General features: G+C 40.0%; 4 protein-coding genes, 1 long non-coding RNA gene and 1 pseudogene across 5 annotated transcripts in view; 3 read left to right on the top strand and 3 right to left on the bottom strand.

Annotated features, from left to right (window-relative positions):
* LOC144659742 (uncharacterized) overlaps positions 1 to 24,147 on the bottom strand; it is a 91,032-nt gene that overhangs the window by 50,338 nt on the left and 16,547 nt on the right. The window contains exon 3 of the long non-coding RNA XR_013571953.1: positions 22,867 to 22,967. This is a non-coding gene — a long non-coding RNA (uncharacterized LOC144659742). The remainder of the gene's footprint in view (positions 1 to 22,866; positions 22,968 to 24,147) is intronic.
* LOC144659728 (major facilitator superfamily domain-containing protein 6-like) lies at positions 549 to 4,680 on the top strand. Its single transcript, XM_078520224.1, has 2 exons — positions 549 to 2,285; positions 3,066 to 4,680. Exons 1-2 carry the CDS (start codon positions 650 to 652, stop codon positions 3,248 to 3,250), a joined length of 1,821 nt encoding a protein of 606 aa, XP_078376350.1. The 5' UTR covers positions 549 to 649; the 3' UTR covers positions 3,251 to 4,680.
* Positions 7,762 to 9,972, top strand: LOC144659735 (major facilitator superfamily domain-containing protein 6-like). Its single transcript, XM_078520235.1, has 2 exons — positions 7,762 to 9,141; positions 9,697 to 9,972. The coding sequence occupies exons 1-2, from the start codon at positions 7,812 to 7,814 to the stop codon at positions 9,876 to 9,878; spliced, it is 1,512 nt and encodes a 503-aa protein (XP_078376361.1). The 5' UTR covers positions 7,762 to 7,811; the 3' UTR covers positions 9,879 to 9,972.
* On the bottom strand, positions 9,899 to 12,035 carry LOC144659730 (major facilitator superfamily domain-containing protein 6-like). The gene has a single exon (XM_078520231.1). It carries the CDS (start codon positions 11,772 to 11,774, stop codon positions 10,134 to 10,136), a length of 1,641 nt encoding a protein of 546 aa, XP_078376357.1. The 5' UTR covers positions 11,775 to 12,035; the 3' UTR covers positions 9,899 to 10,133.
* LOC144659726 (uncharacterized) lies at positions 12,859 to 17,507 on the bottom strand (annotated as a pseudogene).
* Positions 20,165 to 23,359, top strand: LOC144659727 (major facilitator superfamily domain-containing protein 6-like). Its single transcript, XM_078520222.1, has 2 exons — positions 20,165 to 21,616; positions 22,324 to 23,359. Exons 1-2 carry the CDS (start codon positions 20,176 to 20,178, stop codon positions 23,235 to 23,237), a joined length of 2,355 nt encoding a protein of 784 aa, XP_078376348.1. The 5' UTR covers positions 20,165 to 20,175; the 3' UTR covers positions 23,238 to 23,359.

Raw genomic sequence — 24,147 nt, 5'->3', positions numbered from 1 at the left:
GCCCTGTTCTCTCACGGGCACACTCTTAATCACGTATTGAATATTAATTTTACCAAGATTTTATGCGTCTTTTTGAAAACTGTTTTCTCAGTTGCAGTTCTAGGAGTACAGTTAGAAATAGACCACAGTCGGAAAATGTATTGAGTATGTGTCTAAAACGTAGAAACTAAATTTGCTAATGCTGGTCTAATTTGAATAGCTTCGCAAAAATGATTTGCTGGGGCAGAAAGTAGGGCACCGTCAAACCCCCTTGACCCTACGGTCGTTTAAAAATACGGGTTTAGCACCATACAATCGATAAGTAACAGACTGATATGAGAGTTATATTTTCAAATCCTTATGACTGAAAGAGTGAGTGATTGAACGAAAAATCAGACTGATTAAGCGAAACACTTATACCTCAAGAAAAGAGGCTTTGTTTTCCCGTGGCTATTAGTGGCACCCGCGTTAACCAGCAAGCCACCCGCAAACAATCATCATTTATCTGATGCGCACTTGAACTTGCACGTGGGTTTGATAACTTATTCATCGCGTTTGACGATAAACAGTTCATGATCCTTGTTCACAGCTAAGCTAAGTTACTGGCCTTACTCTGTTTTTAAATATCACAGTGATTCTCAAAGTTTGGATACAGACAACCTCCTAAAGAATGTCTGAAAAGGCTCCGGAGGAAACCGAGAAAATCAATGATGACACTCAAAACGACGAAGACAACAAAGACGGTTGTTGTGCTATCAACAAGGTTTACTTAGTATCCAAAGGATTTTACTTTTTCTTTTTCTCTGCTCAAGGATCGCTGTTGCCATACCTAGCTCTTTTCTTTAAACAACTCGAGCTGCCCGCTAGTCAAATCGGTGCCATAACAGGGATGAAGCCTTACATCGCTTTCTTCTTCATTCCATTTTGGGGGTGCGTTGCTGATCGATTCAAGAAAGGAAAGCTTTTGTTTGTTTTATCTATGATTGCTATTATTGCAGGGATGGTCGCCTACGCTCTCGTTCCCATCAATATTTGCGAGACAGAGCCGACAACAAGTGTCAGTGGTCGAGCCATGGCAAAAGATATCAGACACGCCACACAACATGCGTCATTTTTATTTGGCCCGCAAAACGACGAAAGATCAACGAAAATTAAAACACGGCTAGGCATCAACTCGAAAGTCATGAAAAAGTCGAAACTTTACGCGCAGAGTCCTTCCCAAATATCTAAGTTGATAAGAAACGTTTCCCCAGCGGAAGAAACCATGGATTTGGACGGGTTTAACAAGCACTTAGAACTGGCAAGATCTAACGTGAAGACCGGCCGAAGAGCACAACTTGCCTCAAACAATGTTACGTCCTTAGACAAAGTCTCGGAAATGGCAGACGAATCTCTTGAAGAAACTCCATGGTCTCAATCAGATATGATCGCCCTACAGGACCAGAAATCTAAGAAGACCCCTACAAGAAAAAACACTTTTATCTTCCTTTACTTGCTCTTTGCAACATTGTTTACAACCATCCTATCATGTCCAAGTCTTACACTCGCAGACACTGCCACTGTGAACCTGTTGAAGCAGAATGATGACACAGATAAGTATGGCAAGCAACGGATGTGGGGATCCGTCGGTTACGGATCTATGGCATTTCTTGTGGGTTCCGCCGTCAGCCGCACCCACCTTTGTCCTCCAGGAAGCGCCAGGCGGAAGGACGTGAACTATTATCCATGCTTTGCAATGTATGTGATTTATAACATCATTGCCCTGCTTATAGGATCGAGATTTGAATTTAACAATAACGGTAAAACCAACAACCAAGAAACTAACGAAGGCGCCGTGTCAACGAAAGATGACTTTGATCAAAGCAAAGACGAAGCCGAAAGCGGCAACAGAGGTATAATCGCTGGACTCCTCATCCTTACACGGCCAAGACATGCTATGTTCTTAGTAACCGCCTTCTATGTAGGCATCACAATGGGTTTCATCCGGGTGTTTCTGTTTTGGCACTTGAAAGACTTAGGTGGCACTCAGATTCTTTTCAGTATCATGACAGCAATCAACTGCGTTGCTGAAGTGACGCTGTATTTCCTTTCTACCAAGTTGATTTCCTATCTCGGCACCATAAGGGTGCTCTATCTTGGCTTGACATGTTACTCCATACGACTGTTCTATTATGCGTTTGTTTCCAACCCTTGGGCTGTTCTCCCCGTGGAACTGTTATCTGGTATCACCACAGCAGCTGTGTGGGCCGCCATGATGTCTTACGTAGGAACTCATTCTGTGCCGGGAGCTTCTGTAACGTTGCAAGGTAAATATCGTTCAATATTTTTCTAAGGGAGCTATTTTCTGAACAATAGTTTATTACATTTACTACTTTAACACCTTAGCAGCCATTGGACATCAGCCATTATTCTATGCCCAACAAACACTGGACCAAAACCTCTTCCGTGTTTTTTTTTTTACAAAATAATATAAAATGAGCACGATTTACCAAAATTTCGTGGTTGTTCACCTAACCAGAAACCTCGTGCATGTGCCCGATCCGTAAATAACGTCTTGTATTTGTAAAATTTTGGTTACATGTCGCCTGCTCTGATTGGGTCACTAGGTGTTTTGTGTTAGGTTGTGAAGATGATTATGACGTCATCAGTTGTTTTATTCTTTATTAAATTACATAAACGGAATATTAAACTCTTGCTTTTCGCTTGCATAACTTGATGCACGAACTCAGATGATTTCGGAAGATGTGATAGCTTCTCGTATAAACCCTCTCATGCGTCTCAGTTTCACGTGACCTTTGGTGCTCCAACTCACACTCATGTTTGCAAACTACACGCACGCGTCTTACTTACATTTTTAAATAACATTTAGAATGGGATTTGTTAACATGAAATGTATTTACTATTTGCTCTATGATCTGTTTTGTAAACTTTGTAAAACGCGGTAAAACGGCATTTATTTGCTTCTGATCAGCAAAAAAGTGTGACGTTTAAAAATTGTAATTTATGTACTAAAAGTAATAGTGTACTAATCAATTGTTCTCCTAATAATGGGTGCCAATCGGTTTTAATTTATTTATCTTCCCTAGGTATTTTACATGGCGTCCACTGGGGCCTTGGCCACGGATCAGGGGAGCTCATTGGTGGATTTCTGATTAGTGCCTTTGGTGCACCCACGGCTTTTTCCATATTTGGAGCATTTTGCCTTGTATTGATGGGTGCTTATATGCTAGTAAACAACCTAACAAATAACACTGAAACTAAGGGGACATAACTGATTCAAACAATTGTAACAGATCTAGATGAAGGCCATGCGTTCATGTCTGAAAATATGATCAGCACAAATCATCAGATATATGTGCAACAACGCCATAACATCCTCCAGAAAGGAAGCAATCTTAAGAATTGAGTGAATTATTTCAATTGCTGTAGGAACTGATAGCAGTTTCTCCAAGTTTGTGATCTGAGCAATTTACATGTACATGTACATGTACATGTACATACAAGTATTTTCTTTAAGAGACTAAAAGACAATTAATACAGCCCCAGGTAAAGGGTGCTGTAATCAAGCATGTTAAAATTGCATAAAAATCCGAAATAGATCAATACGCGATACGCGATGAGAATGTTAATTAAACATTGCTTACGTTTATTCACAATTTCAATGTACGGAATATCGCCATTACGGAGCATTTCATTTATATCACACAATCACCAGACAATACACTTTAAAATACCGAATACGGCCATGGGAAAATAATCGCAGAATTTGCGTTGGCAGTAGACAATGTGGCTAGACATCTTTCTGTATAATAACAACCTGTTATCAGATGACATATTTACAGCGGGTTTGTAGCCTGTCTCTTAACCCTATTCAGACCGGGGGGGGGGGGCTTTTGAGGCCCGCGCTGACTTTGAATTTGTATAACTTTTTTAAGATTTAACCAAACGCTGCCAAACTTTCTGAGTTTTCCTTAAATTTATCTGGCAACAATTTGGTATGGTTGGATGATGTGTCAGGAACTTGACATCACCATGGCAACGGCATTTTGGCAGGCATGTTTTCCCGAATTTGTAATTTTGCGTGTTTCTGCTAATAAAAATCAACTTAAATGGAATTATTTTTACATTTATACGGGTTTAAAGCACATTTTTATTTATTTTGAGTACTTTGCAGTGATTTTGAGTGGTTTTCTGACATTTTGAAAAAAATTTGAAATCCAAGATGGCGGATCCAAGATGGCGGCTGTTTTGACGTCATGATGTAATTGACACGTGATGTGACGTCACCATCCCACATGACGTATACCAAAAGAAAGAGTTTCGGACATACATTACATGCTATAAGTTTCAAGCTCATTGGTTAAATATTCTGGAAGTTACATAGGAGGGTTTCTTCCCCCCCCCCCCCCGGTCTGAGAAGGTCCAAAAAAGCCCTGTCTGAATAGGGTTAATGTTAAATACCGTGTTACAAATGGACAGCGTGGATAAGTTGGTATTATGAATAAATAATGTTAATCGTTCGGTAACACGTACGAAACTGAATTTATTATATGTGAAGAATGGATAAATACATACTACTAGGATACTTGCGTGACAGTGCAATAAAGGTGCAAGTGCATATAATTATTAATACATTCTTAGGTGCAAATGAATGTGCAAGTGATAATTACATAGTGCAACAATAAAGTCAAATCTAACCGACTTAACCATCGCTGCCTTTGTCGACTCACTGATGTCGGATCAAGAACATCAGGCCGCGACCGTCGCGCAAGCGGACAAACCCGCCCGAGCAAAAGTATCCTTCAAAGATCGGAAATCAGCCGATGCAGTCCGGAAGCACCTCAATGAATTCATGAGGAAAATCAGGGTCAAACTTCACCAAGTTTACACTAGCATAACACTTCGTTGCTGCGTAGCAGCCGATTCCTTTCCACACGCACGGAGCGAGCGAAGGAAAAGTGAGCGAACGATCACGCCTGCAGGAGCGAAAAATGGGGAGAAGCGGGGAAGGGGTGGGCAAAGGAAGGAACGCCTGCAACGGATCCCGGAGACTTTCCCAATCCAATGCAATGGATCATTTTGATTTGTTAAAAGCCCGTCAATCAAGGGTAATGATAGAATATGTAAGATCCGGTTCACGGTTCTTCTTCTCCTTGGCTAGGCGCCAAAAGTTTAAAGTGATTCTGCAATGATAGCTGGAACTCCCTTCTTTATCCTCCAACTTGAGATTTTCAACGTCATAGTGCCTTCTCGGTTCTTCCTTCTTTCTTAAGAGAAAGCTTTCGGTTGAGCTGCGCGACAGGTGGTGATCAGATCCCACGTTAGCACCTATATTTGCTCTGACAACGTCCAGAGCGTCTCCATCGTCGATCAATTGTGCTATGATCAATCTGGTGTTTAGCCCTTGTGTCGGGAGATCTCCACGGAACTTAATGGGACGGTATATGCGGGGAGATGGTGCCCCCAATTATCAGCTCATTGCCAACGCTACCCTGGGTACCAGAGGGTTTTTTGCGGAGAAAAAGAGCGGCGCGAAGCATTGTTGTTGCCGTCAAAATCTTCTATGACAAGGAGTCGCATCTCTTCTTGGTGTTCGATCATCAACAGTTATAAGCTGATAAAAAGCCTCATTTTCAGACAAAGAATGTCCACGAATTTAAGGCTTCGTATGGATTTTATATAGTTATTAAAGTTATGGCCTAGTAAACACCAGTATTTTCATACTGTCTTCAGTAGTGTTCGATTCTTACAAGTAAACGCTAATTCCATACGAAGATTGTAAAGAAGGCCATGCTATCTCTTATTCTTTAAAAATTCTGAAAAATTTCGAAACTCTCCTTTCTTCTCCCCAAGTTTTAGGGATTTAAAATTCTAATGCGCGGTTTGGGACTGGTACTATTAACGTGCGCGCAATATCAAATTGTTTCTATGCAGTTATCCTCCCCACCAAAAATTCACCGTTAAGCAATACCAAACGCTCCAAAATGGCTAGCCATCAACTAAGAGCAAAGTGTTTATTTGTTTTGTCTTCATCATCGCCACTACATTACTTTTCGCGGGTCTTTGATGTGTGTTTAAGAAGGCAGGTAAACATTTCTGAGCAATCAATCGATTAAATATTTGACACGTTAAACACAACTGCAACCTACCAGAAATGATGACTAGCACACACCTTGTATTGCAGGTGTTTTAAGCCTTTGCTTTAGTTAAGACAAAGTCTGCATGAAATCTTGATCGCATATATCAACTACAATGCATTAACACTGCTAAATGGAGAGAATTAGCTTACTGGATGAAGAGGCTTGTGTTAAATTAGTAAGTACACATTGTATATGCCTTTTTGTTTTCCGTCTGGAATACGGCTTTTGTTAATTAATCTTTTGACTGAGAGTTTTTCGACAAAACAATTCAGTTCAGCGAAAAGTATTTTTGAGACAGTTAAATCTTGTAAAGGCTTGATTATAAAACCTTTAAGTAAACATGTTGAAATAAATGTTTGTAAAAGCTCTCTTGACAAAATCACGATCTGCACTTAGGAACTTGATTTAACCGACTCGAACCCGACTGAATTTGATTTTTGTTATACTCGGTTTATCTCGACATGCGTAATCTAAGTGAACGGTTCATTGGAAACAGGTAGAATCTAAACGCCAGTTCCTGAAGACAGACTTGATACAAATAAATCGACTTTTGTGCTCGGTTCGGTAAGAACTTTACTTATGAGTCAGTTCTAGTGTAAATCACACACTAATTGGATAAAGTTAGAAAAATTTCTGAATTGGGAAATCTGTTCACCCCGGAGGTTTCCTCCAGCCTACCTGTAGTTGTCATAATCCTCGGGCGATTGGAGGGTGATATAAATACCTTTTGACTCTGATATTGAGCCATTTTTGAAACTTTAGAGATTGAAATTTTTAGAATTGCTCAATGTTTTACCACTTTGACACAAGAAAAATCGAATTATTACGGTGGTCCAGACAACGTCTACCGTTTGCGTTGGAGGTTTTCTCGTCTTTATTTACTCCTAAGAGAAAAGTTGCTTCACATTTCTGCAATTCCTGTCAATAGCTTGTTTAACGTTAAGGGATGTAATTTTCTCAAGAGTATGCAGGCTGTTCAGGCGTCAAAATAACTTGAGTTCTTCCTTTAACTGACTGAACAACCCACTACAGCTTAGGGAAATTGATGGGAAACAAAGAATTTCAAAAGGGATATTGTGTTATTGGAGGTACATTACTGACAGATGAACAGTTGCAGATAAAAGACAGAAATGATTTAAGTTCATTCCGTTCACTCAGCTGAAGCAGGTACCAGCTTTGTCGTTCAATTAGTCAGCTCAGTGGAATAAATTGAAACCTCATCAGAGATCTAAGAAAACCCGGACCACTATTAGAAAGACGGACATTCAAATAGTGCATATGCATTAAAACTAAATGGGTTACTTTCACCGTAAGAGTATCAAGAAATTTTAATAAAAAATTACAGACGGAACTTTGAAATATAACAGGCCCTTGTGCAGGCGACCATTTCAAAAGACAAAATAGTGTTAACTTTAACTGCATAGGAATACGATTGAACAAAATTCCACACAAAGTATTTTTCTCGAAAAGGGAACATCTCAGTAAAACAATCTGTTAAGGTAACAAATTCGTCGATTAACACTACGTATTTCATCATTTTTATCTACACTCGGTTGTAATAAATGAACCCTATATCAATGCAGAAAGCCACCAGTGCTGGTATTCTGACGTTTCTTTCTTTCTTGTTCCTACCCAGACATTGCCATACAAGGACAACAAGGACATTTAAAGCAACGAAAAAACAAAGTAAACATGTCATATGAGGACAGTAACAGCTGTAATAACCTTGATGAAGCATCTGACAGTCCAAAAGACAATGAAAAATACTGCACATGTATCAACCGAAAATACATCATTCCCAAGGTGTTTTATTTCTTTTATTTTGCTGGACTTGGTGCCGTGTTGCCGTATCTTCCTTTGTTTTACAAACAACTTGGTCTACCAGCCAAAAAGGCGGGGATAATTTCTGGAATTCAGCCCTTTATATCATTTTTATTTACCCCAATGTGGGGTGCTTTAGCTGACAAGTTCAAAAAGGGAAAGTTGGTGTTTATTATTTCTTTTATGGCCCTGATAGCTGTAGCAATAGCTTTTTTGCTGACCCCGATGCCACCGTGCAAGGATGACATAGACGGAGAAAGTCGACGCGAAATAACACTAGCGAAAAATCGCTCTTTTGTTATCAAGATGTCTCAAATAATAGCAGAATCACAAGAATTTCATCTATGGCCAATGGAAAGAGAAGACCAAGTAAATTTTCAAGCACTGCAGAGTAAGCAACAAGCCCATGAAGGTGAATTCAATGTATTTTTGTACTTGCTGCTTGTCAGTTTATTCGGCACGCTTTTCTCGTGCCCAGGCCTTGCTCTTGGTGACGCTGCTGCTGTTTGCTTGTTACGAAGGAACAATGACATACACAAATATGGAAAGCAAAAAAAGTGGGCCTCGATAGGTTGGGGCTTGGCGGCATTTACTTTTGGAGCAATTGTAAGTGATAAATACCTGTGCCCTTTTGTACCAGGACAAAAAAGAAAAATCGACTACAGTCTGTGTTTTTATGGCTCCATCACCTTGAAGCTTTTAGCCCTTTTCTCGGGTCTTCGTCTGAATTTTGATATGGATGGGGATAAAGACAACAATGAAGACTCTAGCGATAAGAAGGCAAGTGGCGTCAAAGCATTAATCAGAGCCGTAGGTCGACCGAGTTATCTTGCATTCTTTGTGGTTGTTCTTTACAGTGGAATGACTTTTGGCATGATCATGGGATTTCTTTTCTGGCATTTGGAAGACTTATCAGCCCCACAGATAATGTTTAGTATCATACCAGTGGTGCGATGTCTCGCAGATGTCGTGGTGTACACTGTATCTCCTCAATTAATAACGAAAATAGGTGTTCTTAATCTCATCTATCTCGTTCTGGTGTGTTACGTCACGCGATTGGCGTGTTACGTGTTAATTACCAATCCCTGGTGTTTTCTCCTTCTTGAAGTATTGTCAGGGCTGACATCTGCAGGAGGCTGGGCAGGATTTGTCACATTTATTGCTTATAATTCTGTGGAGGGCGCCCCTGCTACATTACAAGGTAAGATCTGATTCCAATGTTATGCTTAAATAACACCCTGTATATATAAAAAAATATGTAGGTCTGTGTAAGGTGGTGGGCTAAGGCGGGTAAAAATGTTCGGAGAAATTTATATGTATTATAAAGGTTACAAGAAGGTGGCTCATAAAACTAATATTAATAGGTTCTTATTGTATAATAGTTTTCTTGGGAATGAAAAATACATATGCTTTAAATAGGAATATTATACTCAAGAACAATACTTTTAAGTAAAAGAATTGCATGTATCGGAGAAAAAAAATAACCTATGTAAGTCGAGAGGAAATTGTATGTCTTGAGAGAGAAGACGTTGGTTGGGAAATTTGGCCTAAGACTATCCAGGATTAAAACTAAGTCATAGTGTTTTTATTGTTTATGTTTTGAGGAGTTTGCGATTAGTCGCTGTCAAAACTGGAGGACAGAAAATATAAACAGAAAACATTACTGAGAGGTTAAAATACTGAAATCAAAGTTCATGCTTATCCTGGATTAGCTTAATCGTGCTTTGAACCATTCGCTTGCTGCCTTTTTCAACAGGGATGCTTCATGGCGCGTACCACGGTATAGGTCACGGACTGGGGCGAGTGGTTGGAGGTTTCCTATTCAGTACATTGGGAGCTCAAGCAACGTTTTCTATATTTGGTTGCCTTGGGATAGTAATACTGATTATGTTTGTGACAATAAATAAAATATTTCAGGGTGTTAAGACATTGAAGTAAAATTTAACTTTAAACAAGGCAAGATTTTTTATTACTGTTTTGTATTTGGGTTTTTGCTTTGGCTTGCCTCAGTGTGAACACGCTCGGGGACAACTGTTACTAAATAAAATTTAATGACAAAAATCGACTGTGCCTAAATCTCTCTGACGGTGCAAAGCCTTTAATTACTTTATCTGTTTCTATATATTTACGCCGTTAATCGCTGCGTCAAATTCATGAAATCATCAATGAGAGGTTAAAGATGAAGGATATCTCTTAAGTTTTATTGTTTTTGTTTATAACAACAAAAACAAGAAGGAGACAAAAGCTAGCAAGAGCGTACAGAAGAAAGGAGGTCTTCATCCCAGCTACATGTACAAGTAATCCTCCTAAGAAACCACCAGTTGCAAAACCTAACCCCATGTAAACACCATTCAAAATCCCTTGAACTGTGTTCGATGCTCCCGGATGTAAACCAACATACGATACACAAGATGACCAAAATGCCGCGGTGGTAATCCCCTGGAGTAACTCCGCTGGTAAAACAACCCAGGGGCTCTCAACGAAATAGAAGTAAATGAAACGAACAGAGTAACAAAACAGAGTGAGATAAATAACGTTAATATGACCGAGGAAAGAGAGGAGTTTGTCTGTGACGAAAAACACACACACTTCAGCCGCACAGTTGAGTCCATTAATGACGCTAAATAACAATTGTCCACCCCCAAACTCGTGAAGGTACCAGAACAGAAACGTCTCTATAAACCCCGTAGCTGAACCACAGAAAAACGCAATGAAAATAACAAAACAGAACTGAGGACTGCGGAAGACCTTGAGACCTTCAGAAATCTTTTGAGTCTTTGAATTATTTGCAATGGGCGCTTCCTGTGAATCTTTGGTTGAAGTCTGATCAAACTGAAACTGAGTAGCGCACAGGAAGGCCACGCTCATTCCTACCGCATACACGTAAAAACACGGTCCATAGTCAATTACAATCTCGCCGCAGTGGTTCTTGCGATAGTTTGTGCTAACAGCAGCCCCAACAGAGAATCCTCCAATGCCCCATCCTAAAGATCCCCACAGTCTCACTCGACCATACTTCTGGGTCTCGCTGCCAAGGCTTTGAAGCGTGACTGTATCTGCAAGCGCTTGCGCAGGAGCCGCAATAATCGTACCAATGATAGTTACAAGAAGCAGGAATAGAAACTCTTTTGAATCACAGCTGACGTGCTTATCACTTATTCCGCTCATGGAATCCTGGGACGGCTTTTGACCGGAAGGTTGTAACTTTGCTATATCTACTTCCGGTTTTTCTTTCCAGTGGTCTTGATCTTTCAGGTCTTTATTTGCTTGCGACGTTATACTACAAACATCTCGAAAATCTTGAAACGTAATCGGAATGAATGGCACAGTAGTGTCAAGATACGGTGATACCCTTGAAAAGAACTCTTGTTTTGTTGTTCGTTGGCGGCTGATGATATGTTGATAGCTAGTGTTCCGTATTGGTGTGACTGAGCTTGCGTGACTTTTCTGAAATGAAATTTCATCTTCGCTGCTGAAATCATAAACGTCACACAATCTAGGATCATTATTTACGGGAACTAAGGACAGTGAGAAGTTTGAAACCAACCAACCCAACACGGACAACAGAAAAATAGCCTTGCTCTTACAGAACCTGTCGGCACATGCGCCCCAAAGAGGCGTCACGCAAAACTGAATCAGCGGGCGAACTCCAATAAGTATTCCATTCTGATGCGAAGATAGTTTCAGTTGTTTGAAATAAACCGGTAAATACGGGAACAGTGCCCCAATGGCCACGTAAAACGAAGCATAAAAAGCTTTCGACAGCCATAGTCTTTTATCCATGGTAGGAAAACATCTGCTTGTGTCATTCACGTTGTTATCACTCCCGCGCATCCTCGAGATATTGTCCACTATACTCGAGACACCGTGACGGTTCACTTAACCAAATTTTGCCCACTAGACGTCTAGTAAAGGTTAGCGCGCCTTGAGGGTTGAAAGCGTTCTTCATTGGTACTTCATTTGTTAAAAAGGATCCAATTGTGGTATAATTCCCGCTCACGCAATTAGGCACGGGTTTTCTTCGTTGCTCTTGTTGTATGTGGCCTCTGGTCAGAATTTAAACTCAGTTCACTTCTTCAAAAAGGTATCCTTTCCCAAAAAGTTAGCTGGTCTGTTGGTTAGAAGATTTAATAAGGAATCAAATGCTAGGCTCTCTTTAAATAAACATGACTGGTACTTGGTGACGCTTGGCTAAGTTTTTAAGAACCTCGTTACAGAATTTTGTTATCGAAAGTATCTGGAACAGCGTGCGTAGAAATGTCATTCTAAACTCGCAGAATAACTTTTTTAACAAAAGTCTAAAGAAAAACTCTATATTCTGATTTCAGTCTTTTTTATTTTATTATTACCAAATGTCATGTATTTCTGTGGATGTCGCAGGTGTCAGATTATCGCAGTGACACTTGATTTAACTGAACCAGTGGAAATTGAAGAAACGTGAAAGCAATACATACTTACACTGCTTTGTTCAGTTTCACGACTTTCGCTGTTTAATCAAAGATAAAGTCAATTCAAGGGACGATGAAGGCAATTTCCAAATAGTTTTCAGACCATGCTTCAAACTGAGGAAATTTTCTTTTCATGGAAATGAATGTTTGAGTAATACACAATTCATGTAAAAGGTTTTCCATCCGGCGTTTTTTTTTTTAAACAAAGGCAAAAGTTAACTTGGATATGGCAGTGGTTAAACATGACAATGCTGCCTTCCAAATATGTTATTTCATTGAGAAATGCGCGACTCGAGATTATTTATCTCTTGTTGTGTAGTAAAGACACAAAATTTAAAAACTATTATTGGGATTTAAATCGAAACCTGAAATTACCCACACCCCGGGTGTACACCCGACAAACTGTTATCTCTACTGCCTTCAATAATCAAATAGCACTACTTCAATGAAAACGGCTCCTTTTACTGATTTTAAATACAAAATAAGTATAAATATTAAAGCATTGTACATGTTAAAAGCCCAGTCGAAAAAAATAAAGAATAATACTGTGGAAAGCTATCACATATTGCTATACAAAACCGCTTCATTTTAAAATGGAATTCTCATGCAGTACGCTCTACATGTATTTGTGATCGTAAAATGATCACAATATATAAGTGAATATAAAATGCTGTGTTTTGCATGAAGACAAAAATGCACACAAAACACATTAAGGTTACATCTTTTTAGTCGCTTTGTATCTTTTATAAACAAAAATTGTATATTAAAATGTTAAATGTGATCCGGCACATGTAAAGGAAAATAAAATCAGCTCGCTCGCCGGGCTACTGACGACTAAACACATTACATTTACGTTGTAAAATATTGGGTGTATCTTGTAAATAACTTAGCTATTTCAATCTTCAACGTTTATGTATCTCATTTACTTAAAGAGGGTTTTAAGCATTTGTAAACTATCTCGGCCATTTTGTCATAGCCATAAGGTGTAAGATGAAGATGATCATTCCACAAAATAGCCTGAGCCTGGGGCGAAAGTGAATGTCTTGGCAGCTGAGTGGCCAGGTCACACAGCACTACATTTCCTTGTGATCTACGCGCATAATCTCTCAAATCCTCGTTTAATTTCTTACGCATGACCCAGAGTGTTTTATAATTGGGCCAGGCTTCGTAAGCCGATTCAGGAATAGTAAGAAGCACAGTTCGAGCACCGTACTTGTGCGCGATTTCGTGAAGAACTTCAATATCACGTACGATTCGCGGCTTCCAAACATTAATTAATTGATTCATGAATGAATCATCGTCACCAAAGTTCTTGACATGCGCTACGTCATTAGTTCCACCCAAAATTATCACCCAATCAAATCGCGAGCTGTTTCCAAGCACTTGCGGTAAGCGTCTTGCCATGCTGCCATGTGCCATTTCACGCACCTTCCCGCTCGTCTTAACGTAATACTTCAGTCTCCCATCAGCATTCAACAGCTGACTAAGTCTTTGGCTGTATGGATGGAAACTGCGCCCGTGGTTAAAATATCCGCTTGTTAAACTATCTCCGAAACATAAAATGTTTCGCGAGTAAGGGTCTGAATTAAATGCTTGTGGGGATACAGCAGACTGTAAAGTTGATATCGGCGTTGATATTGGAGAGGCTCCTTGTTGTGGTACTGCTGGTAACTGAACTGATGAAGGCGCTGAAAGAGGAACAGGCGGAATTCCCGGTGAGGTCATTTGTGAGATATCAGGTGAGGACATCGGCTGTCCCCTTGGTGTGTCTGCTTGTAATAACAAAGGGGGAGTCTGAATGGTAGTTACAGACGGGGTTGGTGTGGGCCTTGTTATCGGCGGCTGTGCAGGAATCTTTGGCAACAGAGTAGTTATTCGACGAGCAAGAGTTGATCTTTGTGTGGGTTTAATCACGGGCTTGTTTGTAACTGCTGTCTCCTTTGCTGAAATTGTACTGCTTAAACTATTTGACGCCAAATTACCCAGCCCTAAACTCGCCAAAATACTTGTCAAACCGGACTTGTTCGCTGTCCTCTTTGGCTGCGGAACTCGTTTTTTCGGTAGTGATTGTGGCTTTTTAACCATGGGACTCGATTTCAAACCTGGTGAAGGATGTTTTTGTGCTATACCAGCTTTCTTAAGCAATAATGGAAGGATGCTTCTCATGATGTTCTCAATGTTACCGTCACTTGATTTAGTTTTTAATGGTGTTATCGGACTGGTAGGTGTGATTTTTGACGTTGTCATCTTCTGTGTAGTTGTGGACTTTGTTGGTTTAGTTGTTACCATGGTGATTGCCGATATGCCGTGATGAGCGTCACCTTTAATCATCCCAACTACTGCAGGAAGTATTTTCGCCAAGAGCTTCTGGATTGTATCGTTACTCTTTTCTTGGATTTTCTGTGTATGCTTTGGTGAGTGCTTTTGACTTACTTGATGTTTGGTCGTTCTATTTTTCTTTCCATTTAGTTCCATTTTTATGTTACTTTTACTATGTGAAGATATTTTGGTTACATTTTGATTTTGCGCAAGAACTGCTTCAAGTGAATCAAACACATCACTGTTCTTGGATGCGTTAGCTTTTTTTCTGTCGTACATCTTAGCAAGTTTAAGAACTTTCAAGAGTTTTCCGTAGAAAAGTTTGTCGGAGTCCATAATTCCACCTTTGGCTTTTCTAGCCGAATCCTTCTTGCTGTTTCCCAAAGTCAGTTTTTCTTTACGCTCATGTTTTTTCTTTTTGTTGTCGTGAAACGTTTGCGATTTACTGTTTTTGAAATGATGCTTTATATGTTGACTGTTTTTAAACTTATGATGACGAATAATTCTGTGTGTCGCTGTTTTACGCAAGTGATGATCTCTTGATAATTTTTTTCTTGACTTGTTTGACTTGTATGAGCCACCTCTTTCCCTTGCACTTTCCTTTTTCTTTTTCTTGTCATGGCTCGACTTTTTCTTCTTGTGATTGTGCTTGTGCCCACGCTTCAAAGAGTTAGACTTAACGCGGAATTTCTTCGCGTCTTCTTTCTCCATTCTGCGTACAAATTGTTCAGATATGCTCCAAACCCTTGTTTCTTTGCCCTCCGCAGGCACAAGCTTTTCAGCATGTGCATAAGATGGTTCACAAATGCGCACATTGTATCGCGGTATCTCATCTTGATCATTCAGAGACGTTTTGTGAACGTGAATAACTCCATTCGTTACGTACCACTTTTTACTGCACAGTTGTGCATACTTTAGAGAAAACCTTCCTCGTTGGTGCCCCCGCCTTACTTTTAACCTAACAGGCCGGCAAATTAGTAAGGTATGCAAAAACCGCCTGTTGTGTCCAGAAGTCCTGGTGATTTTGACTGTTCCTCGAGTTGAAAACTGCTGAAGAAGTTTACAAGTTCTAACATGATGCCGGCTGACTTTCCACTTACCACGAATTTCGTCATCCACGGTATGATGCTTTCTATACCGACGGTACAATTTGAAGTTAAAAATCTTATGATGATTGCCATGTGAAGTGCGGTGCACGAGTAAATGTCTTAAACGATGAAAGTTCTTTATTGGAGTTTTTTTATCCGAAGATTTTGAATAACTAGCTTGCGTAGGTTTCTGTGGATGTGGAATATTTGTACGTCTATACTTCCGTAATATATAACGAGGCTTTTTATTATGAACCTTGAGATGCTTTCTCACGTGATGCTGCGCATGCGCCTTGGTTGAAATGTGCGTTCCTTTGTACTTAGGCGCATGTGGTGCGAGGTGCTTATTTCCTCTTGTTGTACCATAGTGATGCTTACTCACTTTTTCCTCGTGATATTTCTTTCTGAGATGCTTTAGTGCTTTCTTGTTACTGTGAACTTTGTGATGTCTCGCTGAACGGACTTTCTTCGCATTCCTGTCGCTTTTTTCTGCGATATTCTCAATATACTCGTATTCTAAGTGCTCCCTGGAATGTTTCCTTTTCTTTTTGTGGTGTCTTGTGATCTTTCTTCGAGACTTCTTTCGGTTTCTTCTGCTCTGTTTTAAGAGATGCCGTGACTTATCGGCATCGTGGGAGCTCTCTGTAAAAAATGAGATGAGAGGAGATGGAGAAGTCTGTGCGCTATCACCTGTGTACTGAATACTGTTATCCCCATAGTAACTGTTGTCGTAAGAGCTTTGAGGAAGCGTGTTCTTATTCGTAGGGAAATAATAGGGTGCTCTGTAAGAGACGTTTGCCAATGGCGATGACAGCGGCGTTGCATTTTCGTTAAAAATTCCCAAGGAATTACTATTGTAAGTAATGAGATTGGAAGCCTTAGTTCCAAATGGAGTAAACCTTTGGTTGCTATTTACGCCCCCTGGAAATGGAAGCCGGAAGTAAGGATTAAAAGCCGTGGGATACGGCACTGTGGGGGGGCGGGTTAAAAACAGTGGGATACGGCACTGTGGGGGGCGTGTTAAAAGCCGTGGGATACGGTACTCTTGGAAACGATGGATAGTTTACTGGCGGCTGAACAGTATTGAAAGCGTCTGGATAATAATTATAAAAGCGTTTCGTCGCTCTTTCACTCGATGGCCAAGTAGGTGATGGGTTTTCAAGGACAACGTTTCCTCTTGTCGGAAAATCAACATTGTTGGTAACGGAAGAAATCTTGTCACGCTGCTCATTCCCTAGAGGAGAGTAAATTGCAGGTGATGGCTTCCGTTGCGGAGCATCATTCTGAAATGGACGAAGTTTCTTAACACTTTGATGAAAGTGATCAAGAACATTCTCCGTTTTTATCCACGCGTGCGCGCTAGCATAGCCAGTGGGAGCATGCGCTGTGGGACTTAACATGGTTGGTGATGTCGAGTTGCCAGAACCAGGCCTCCTGGCGGAGCGAGAGTGTGCACTGACGATTTTCCAAATCGTATAAAGAAATGTCAGGATAAACAAGGAGAAAACGGCATAAAACGCCACAGATCCATAACCACGGTGACATGACACTAACGAGCTAAATTTCTCTGCGCAGTTCAGGCTACCGCTGACCTCTTGCAGTCTTGATCGTACGTTCATATTTTGAATTCTTTTCCACCGGTAGCTCTGAGGCACTGAAGTAGGTCCATTTCCTCCAGTTCCGGACGTCCGACTTCCCTGTTCTCCAACCATTGGCAATTACATCTGATTGACTAAAAAGGAAATAAGATCAGATTTAAGTGAGACAAACAGTGTTTCTTTTACAGAACCGATTTTTTATTTGCACAATAAAACAGCGCTGTGTTTTTGAAAGTTTAGCTGCTGCTAATTAACCACACATCGCACCGCGCATTCTGTTCTTTACTTCATTTACGACGTACCGTATAAACTTTTTTATGTATTATGAGATAAAAGTTGTCCTTTAGCACGGTGTTTCAACTGGCAAAAGTTCATAACCACTTATTTTATACAGAATATTAGGGGCGTGGTGAGAAATGTTAAAACGAACTTCCATGGGAGAACTTCAAATAATAATATAATTTACCAAAAATTAGGGAGCTGAAAAGAGCACTAGAAAATGTTGTAAGATTTGTAAACTATTGTAGGCGTTTTACGCAAAGGTTAATAGTACCGCCGTTATGAATGTTGTTATGAATCAAATGCAGCTGAAACATTTTACTAAGTCGAAATTATGTCCGCGTAGCATGAAGGCCATTTCTACGCTCTGTTCGCTTCAATGGGCAAACAAGTTCGTTAAGCATTCATCTGACTGATAGCCATAACAGGTGTGCAAATTGTGAAACTAACAAGACTGTTTGGTTTAACAAGTGCCATTAACTAATACCTGACAAAAGGACTACTAATTCTCGGTCAAAGCAACGCAAATGACCTACATTTACAACACCATTGAAGACTTCAAACGCCTTGTTGAATCAAAACAAGATATTAATACTTACTTCAATCAGGAAAATGCACTGAACCAAAGAAGCTTCTTGGGCGTATCCACTCGGCCATCTTGTAGAGTTATTGACGTCCTTCAAATGTCACATTTTTCGCGGCTCTTCGAACAAGCAAGAATTAACTAATTCGGCGACAGATCTTTTACGCTGAAGTTATTTTCGTTGGATTTCAATAGCAAAATTCAGACCAATTTTACGCCCATGATGGAGAGAACCTATTTTTACAGTTAAAGGCGAGTTAGGGCAGACGTTCTTTGCAGAAAAACTACAATTACAAATTTGGAAATGATGAAGGACGAAAGTTGTCAAAAATGAGGTCATGTCGTCATATTAACGTTTGCGAACTTTTTCTTTTAAGCCAAGTGTTTTGGTCTATATATTTCAAGTCAGGAGTTTTTTAAATCGAATCTGCTTGGATTATGTTGTTTTCATTCCGATACAGTCATAACAAATAGGATTTAAATTATCAAGACAAAATAAATCTAACATAAATCAAAACAACATGACTATAACAAAATAATAGCATTTTTAAATTAAAAAAAGCTGATCTATTTGGTTATTTGTAAGGTAAAGTCTGCGTTGGGCCCATTGTCCCATCCCAATTTCCGTAGCATTAAGCGACTTTGAGCATTTCTACTCCCCCCTGGATGGGATGCTAGTCCATTGCAGGGTTACCCCCCAGCAGTAAATTCGCCGGTACCCATTTATACACCTGCATGGAGAGGGGCACCGTGAGAGCTAAGCCCGAGAATACAACACAATGACGCGGCCAGGATCCGGAGTCCAGCGCACTAACCATTAGGCAACCGCAGTTGGTTATCGGTAAGTTTCTAATTAAAGCGAACGAAACACAGCTCGTGGTAGTTGGCCATTTCCTGTGGCCTCGCGAAATTTGTGTTAAATGAGCAAATAAAATAATAAAAATACATATCACTTTGACATGCAGATATAACATTTCAGAACATTGAATTTCTGCCAAATTAATTTAAAAAAGGTTTTAAATGTCACGCCAACACAGGACTACTAGAAAACATAAGGGATGAGAGTGACTGAGGAAAGGCTTGCCGTTTATTCAATAATGTGAGCGCTAATGAGGATGTAGACAACTATTTCCAGACATGAGAAACACTGCTCAAAACTATTGCAACTTTATGTAACGTTTGAGCGAACTGCGTTGAATATCTAACTCGCTATTAAATTTAAAGAGTTTATATTGCTGAGAAGCAAAATTTCTTCTGCACAAGATATCCAAGCTCTCATTCTATTATTTTTATTCTTTTCCCTTATTACTTGTCGTTTAAAGGAGAGATTCCATCGAACAAAAACCATTCAAAGTCATTAAAGAAAGGCAACAAGATCGTCTTGACTGATGCACCACATTCGTTGCCGCGAAGAGCTCGTTAAGTTGTTGCTTAGCAACGTGTGATCATTTGGTAAGACACAATTTCCAAGGAATGTCGGGCTCAATCACGTGCCTTGTAAAATGATTGTTGTCATTGCATATACCTTGATACTTGATTATCTACTTTGTTAACCCTCGACTGTATGCTATGGAGAACACAAATAAACAATCTTCGCGCAATCTCGTTTTGTTTTTTGTTTTTTAATTTCTGGTTCTTTTTTTTCTTTTTAACTCAATGAAAACTCTCAAGACCGTGAAAATGAAAATGAAAATTAATAGAAACGCTTTAAGTGAGAAACAAAACAATTGTCTGAATAAGTTCTTTTGTTTGTATTTTTTTAAATTAAGCGTTTCACACTAAAATTTGAGAACAATCGCTAAATACACATTAATTATTTGCCCAAGTCATTCCAAGCTTGCTCTGAGTCGCTCACTGCCGGTACCTGCAAAACAAGAAGCATAAACAGGTTGTTTGGCCGTGTCTTTGATCGACCGTAACATGATCAGGAAACCGAACTCAGGGCAGGAATCTCATCACGGGGAAAATAAAAGCGTTGAAGAAACTGTTCCAGAAGCTAGAACTGTTGAAAGGCAAAAAACGACCATTGAGGACGAAAGCGAGGATGAGTTGTATGGCTTGGCTCTCATACTTCGAAACACTGAAGATGCCGCCAAAAACCGCGATGTGTCAGAGAAGCACCAGTCTAACAATCAAGAAAGTGTTCAGGAAGAAGCAACATCTGGTTTATCAGAAAAAGACGAAGACCGCAAACCACATTCAAGGTGTTGCCCGAGTCTCAACCGACGCCTCGTTATCAACAAGAGCTTTTACTTCTTTTTCTTCTCAGCTGTAGGCTCGTTATTTCCTTATCTTGCGGTATTTTATAAACAGCTATGGCTTTCTGCGCACGAAACTGGAATATTAATTGGTATCAGACCTCTGATACAGCTTTTCGGAACGCCCATGTGGGGAGCAATAGCAGATACATACAAGAAAAGTAAGGTTATTTTCATCATGTCTCTGGTCGCGTGGTTGGTGTCCAACTATTCCCTGTCTCTTGTATCCCCTGTATTTCATTTAGGCGTCTGCAAGGACAATGCAACCATAGGAATTGTTCAAGAAATTCTTGAGGAACTCGAGAACAAAACTATCACCTCGAAGAATTCCACCGCTCGTCATAAGCAGACAGCGGCACCAGAGCAAGTTAACGCAGCAGGGAATCAGTCCGGTAATAACTGGTTCGAAATTGTTGGTAGAGTGAAAGAGGAAAATGCATCGAAGCGAAAGACAATTAAGCTTCCCAGGCAAAAAATTCAAAATCAACTAAACAAAGTGTTTCCAATCGACGATCATAAAAATATATTTCACAATACGACAAACAAACATTTCAAGAGAAAAAACGACAGTAAGCATCGAACCTTAAACAAATCAATAATACGTCGCATAAACTCATCAACAGTGACTAAAAAAAGACTCCCCAGGCAAATGAGGGATGTCATCACTCTTCAAACTTCACTAAACGATCGCTTGACGAAAAGGGACATAAAACTCTTGATCAAAGCAAGAACATACTTCAGTAATGTACCCAATTTAGTATATAATAAACAACGCCGAATGAATAAAAACAACAATGCTGTAATTTCCAAATCGGATCTTTTAAAACTTCTTCATAATTCAAGCGACATTAACATTGACGAGTTTTACAGGAAATTAAACAGAGAGCACATTGAAAGAGTGTTTGATTCCCTCAACATGGCGGGAGAGTATCCATGGCCGCTGGACACAGTAGCTAACTATGACTTGACACAGAAGTCAAATGACTGGCGGACTCCACACGATTCCCATTTGTTTACTCTTCTTTTTGTTATCACTGCTATTGGGACATTAATTGCTGCACCAGCCATCACATTAGCTGACACTGCTACACTGCAAAACCTCGGTAAGCTATTCACTTTGAACAGCCAAGTACGCATAAGCACAGTAAAGGCATTTCTTGAACTGCATTGCTAACACTTCAACTTAAAGGTTACCCATATTTGTTGTTCCCTGATTTATGACTCATCTCTCAAAAAATGATTCATCGTTACAAGCACGTGCATAAAAGGGTGTTGTGTAAAGTTCTTACACCTATTTACCAAGCAGTTTGAATGTTTTACTCCATTAACTTTCGCTTAATTTCCCTTGTGAACAAATAGAAGGGATAAGACGTTTGCAAGTGGAATTCATTGTTTCCATAGCAACAGTGGTTTAAAAGCGCTGTTTGCCAAAAATTTGCCTTTTCCCTCTATCTGTTATTCTTGACTGTTTAGCTGAAGTTCAAGTCCATTTTAGCAACCCTAGGCCTACCTAAAGTCTTGTTAACTTCCAGTTCAAGTTGATTTTTTGACGACAGAGGGAAATCATTAAATGGCTAATTTAAATATGCCAGTTACAGACACGTTATGTACAGTAACGGTGACAACAAAATAGGAACACGATGTGTACATGATGTGTGTACGCTTTATTCTTTTTTATTTCTTTGCCTTGGTATTAAGATAACGCACTGCATTAAAATTTGGTGGCCACATGCAAAGTATTGCTGCAACCATTGCTGACTTGTTAGGTGTGTCTTTTACAGAGTAGCATGTTCCTCTTCATTATCCTTAGGCAACAGACCAGAAGATTACGGCAAGCAACGTTTGTGGGGAGCATTTGGCTGGGGACTGGCCGCTTTCATCGTTGGATCAAGCTTAAGTACAATAGAAGAGATCAGCAATTGCAACAATCCTTTAAGCGTGGACTACTTGCCTTGCTTTTATGCATTTGCCTGCCTCATGGGAGTGGCTCTCTTAATTGGCACATTATTTGAATTTGACGAGAAAGCATCGCACGAAACAAACATTTGGCAAGGACTTGCAGTGCTATTTGACTGCCGATACATGTACTTTATCTTCACTATTTTGTTCTGTGGAAGTGCATTAGGCTTTATAGAAACGTTCCTGTTTTGGCATTTGCAAGATTTAGGTGGTACACAGTTCTTGTTTAGCACCATAACAGCTATACACTGTATTTCAGAAGTAGTAGTTTACTGTTGTTCTGGTATGTTTATCAAATGGCTGGGCCATCATCAAGTTCTATACATTGGACTTTCATGTTATATTATCAGGTTTTTTGGTTATGCCTTTATAAGTAACAGCTGGGTAGTCCTACCTTTTGAAGTCCTTCATGGCTTATCAACGGCAGCAGTATGGTCAGCGGCTGTGGTCTTCGTAGGACTCATTCCTGGAGCTCCAGCAACCATGCAGGGCATTCTAGGAGGAGTGCATTGGGGTTTAGGAAATGGAGGAGGAGGGGTGGTTGGAGGACTGTTAATCACTTATGCTGGTACAACAAATTCCTTCCTCATATTTGGCATAGTTACCCTTGTAGATTTAAGTTTATTTATTGTTTTAAACAACATGGAATTTTTCAACTGCTTTGAATGGTCCAAGGGGATTGGCACACGGTCCCATTATACTTTACAGGAAGATAAGACAGAAGAACACGAGGAATTGGAAGCAGATTATGATGACCTTTACTAAACACAAATGCCGTGCACCACATTACCCAATGAAATAAACAGCTCTATCCTTCCTTGCAGTCCTTTAAAACTGCTTTAAGCAGCTAAATATTTTAACTTTAATTGATCAATTATGCAGATACATGTATACAGTCAACTCTCGTTATAGCGGCCGCTCGGGCGTCGTTGTGTCCGTTTGCGGGTCCGTGCGGGTCATCCAGTCACCTCTCTCGCCGGGGATCTGGATTTGTCCGTTGCGGGTGTCCGCATGCGGGGTGTCCGCGGCGAGAGTTGACTGTAAGTCATACCAATAGGTTTTTTATATTGTTTTGTATTTATGGCATTTTTTTAAGGTCATGGCTAGCTTGAAAAGCAGCCTTTGCTAAATTTGTATTACTGTGAATAAATAAAGATTAGATCGCATTGAATTCCATGGCATAAAGTTACAAAGGGACTAAGCTCCTCCCACAGTCATTAACACCAGATGACTGCACTTTAGTTTTTATATGGACCGTTCTATCTTTTACCATAGCTTTGCAGGATATTCCTTCAAAAAGTTTAAGCAAAATTATTATGCTTTGATAATGTTATTGCCCCCGCAGGGTTTTGGCCCAGAGGCCAAAACCCGAGGAGGCACCCTAGGAGTCCCCGGGTGTATACATACAAGGACAAAGAATATCTCTTGAAAAAGTAAGAAATGTGTTTGTAATGGGCGAAGCGTTCTCGATTTGACGAAACTAGGCGCGCACGGTCGTAACGGGTAATATTTTAGCAAGCGCGCACGGTGGTGTCGGGTACTTGCAACCATGAGGTCTCGTTTCGTCACCTTCGAGCTTCGCCATATTCTAGCAGCATTTCGTTTTCCGGTTTTGGCTTACGCGTGTTCACAGATATGTTCGAGCAGTTTCTCTGCTTTGGTTGTGTTAAGTGAT

This window comes from Oculina patagonica, chromosome 7 (genome assembly GCF_052425735.1).
Source record: "Oculina patagonica isolate OP01 chromosome 7, crgOcupat, whole genome shotgun sequence".
In the NCBI taxonomy this organism is placed as follows: domain Eukaryota; kingdom Metazoa; phylum Cnidaria; class Anthozoa; order Scleractinia; family Oculinidae; genus Oculina; species Oculina patagonica.
Note: the sequence above shows the minus strand (reverse complement) of the source record. Positions and strands in the feature narration are given on the sequence as shown.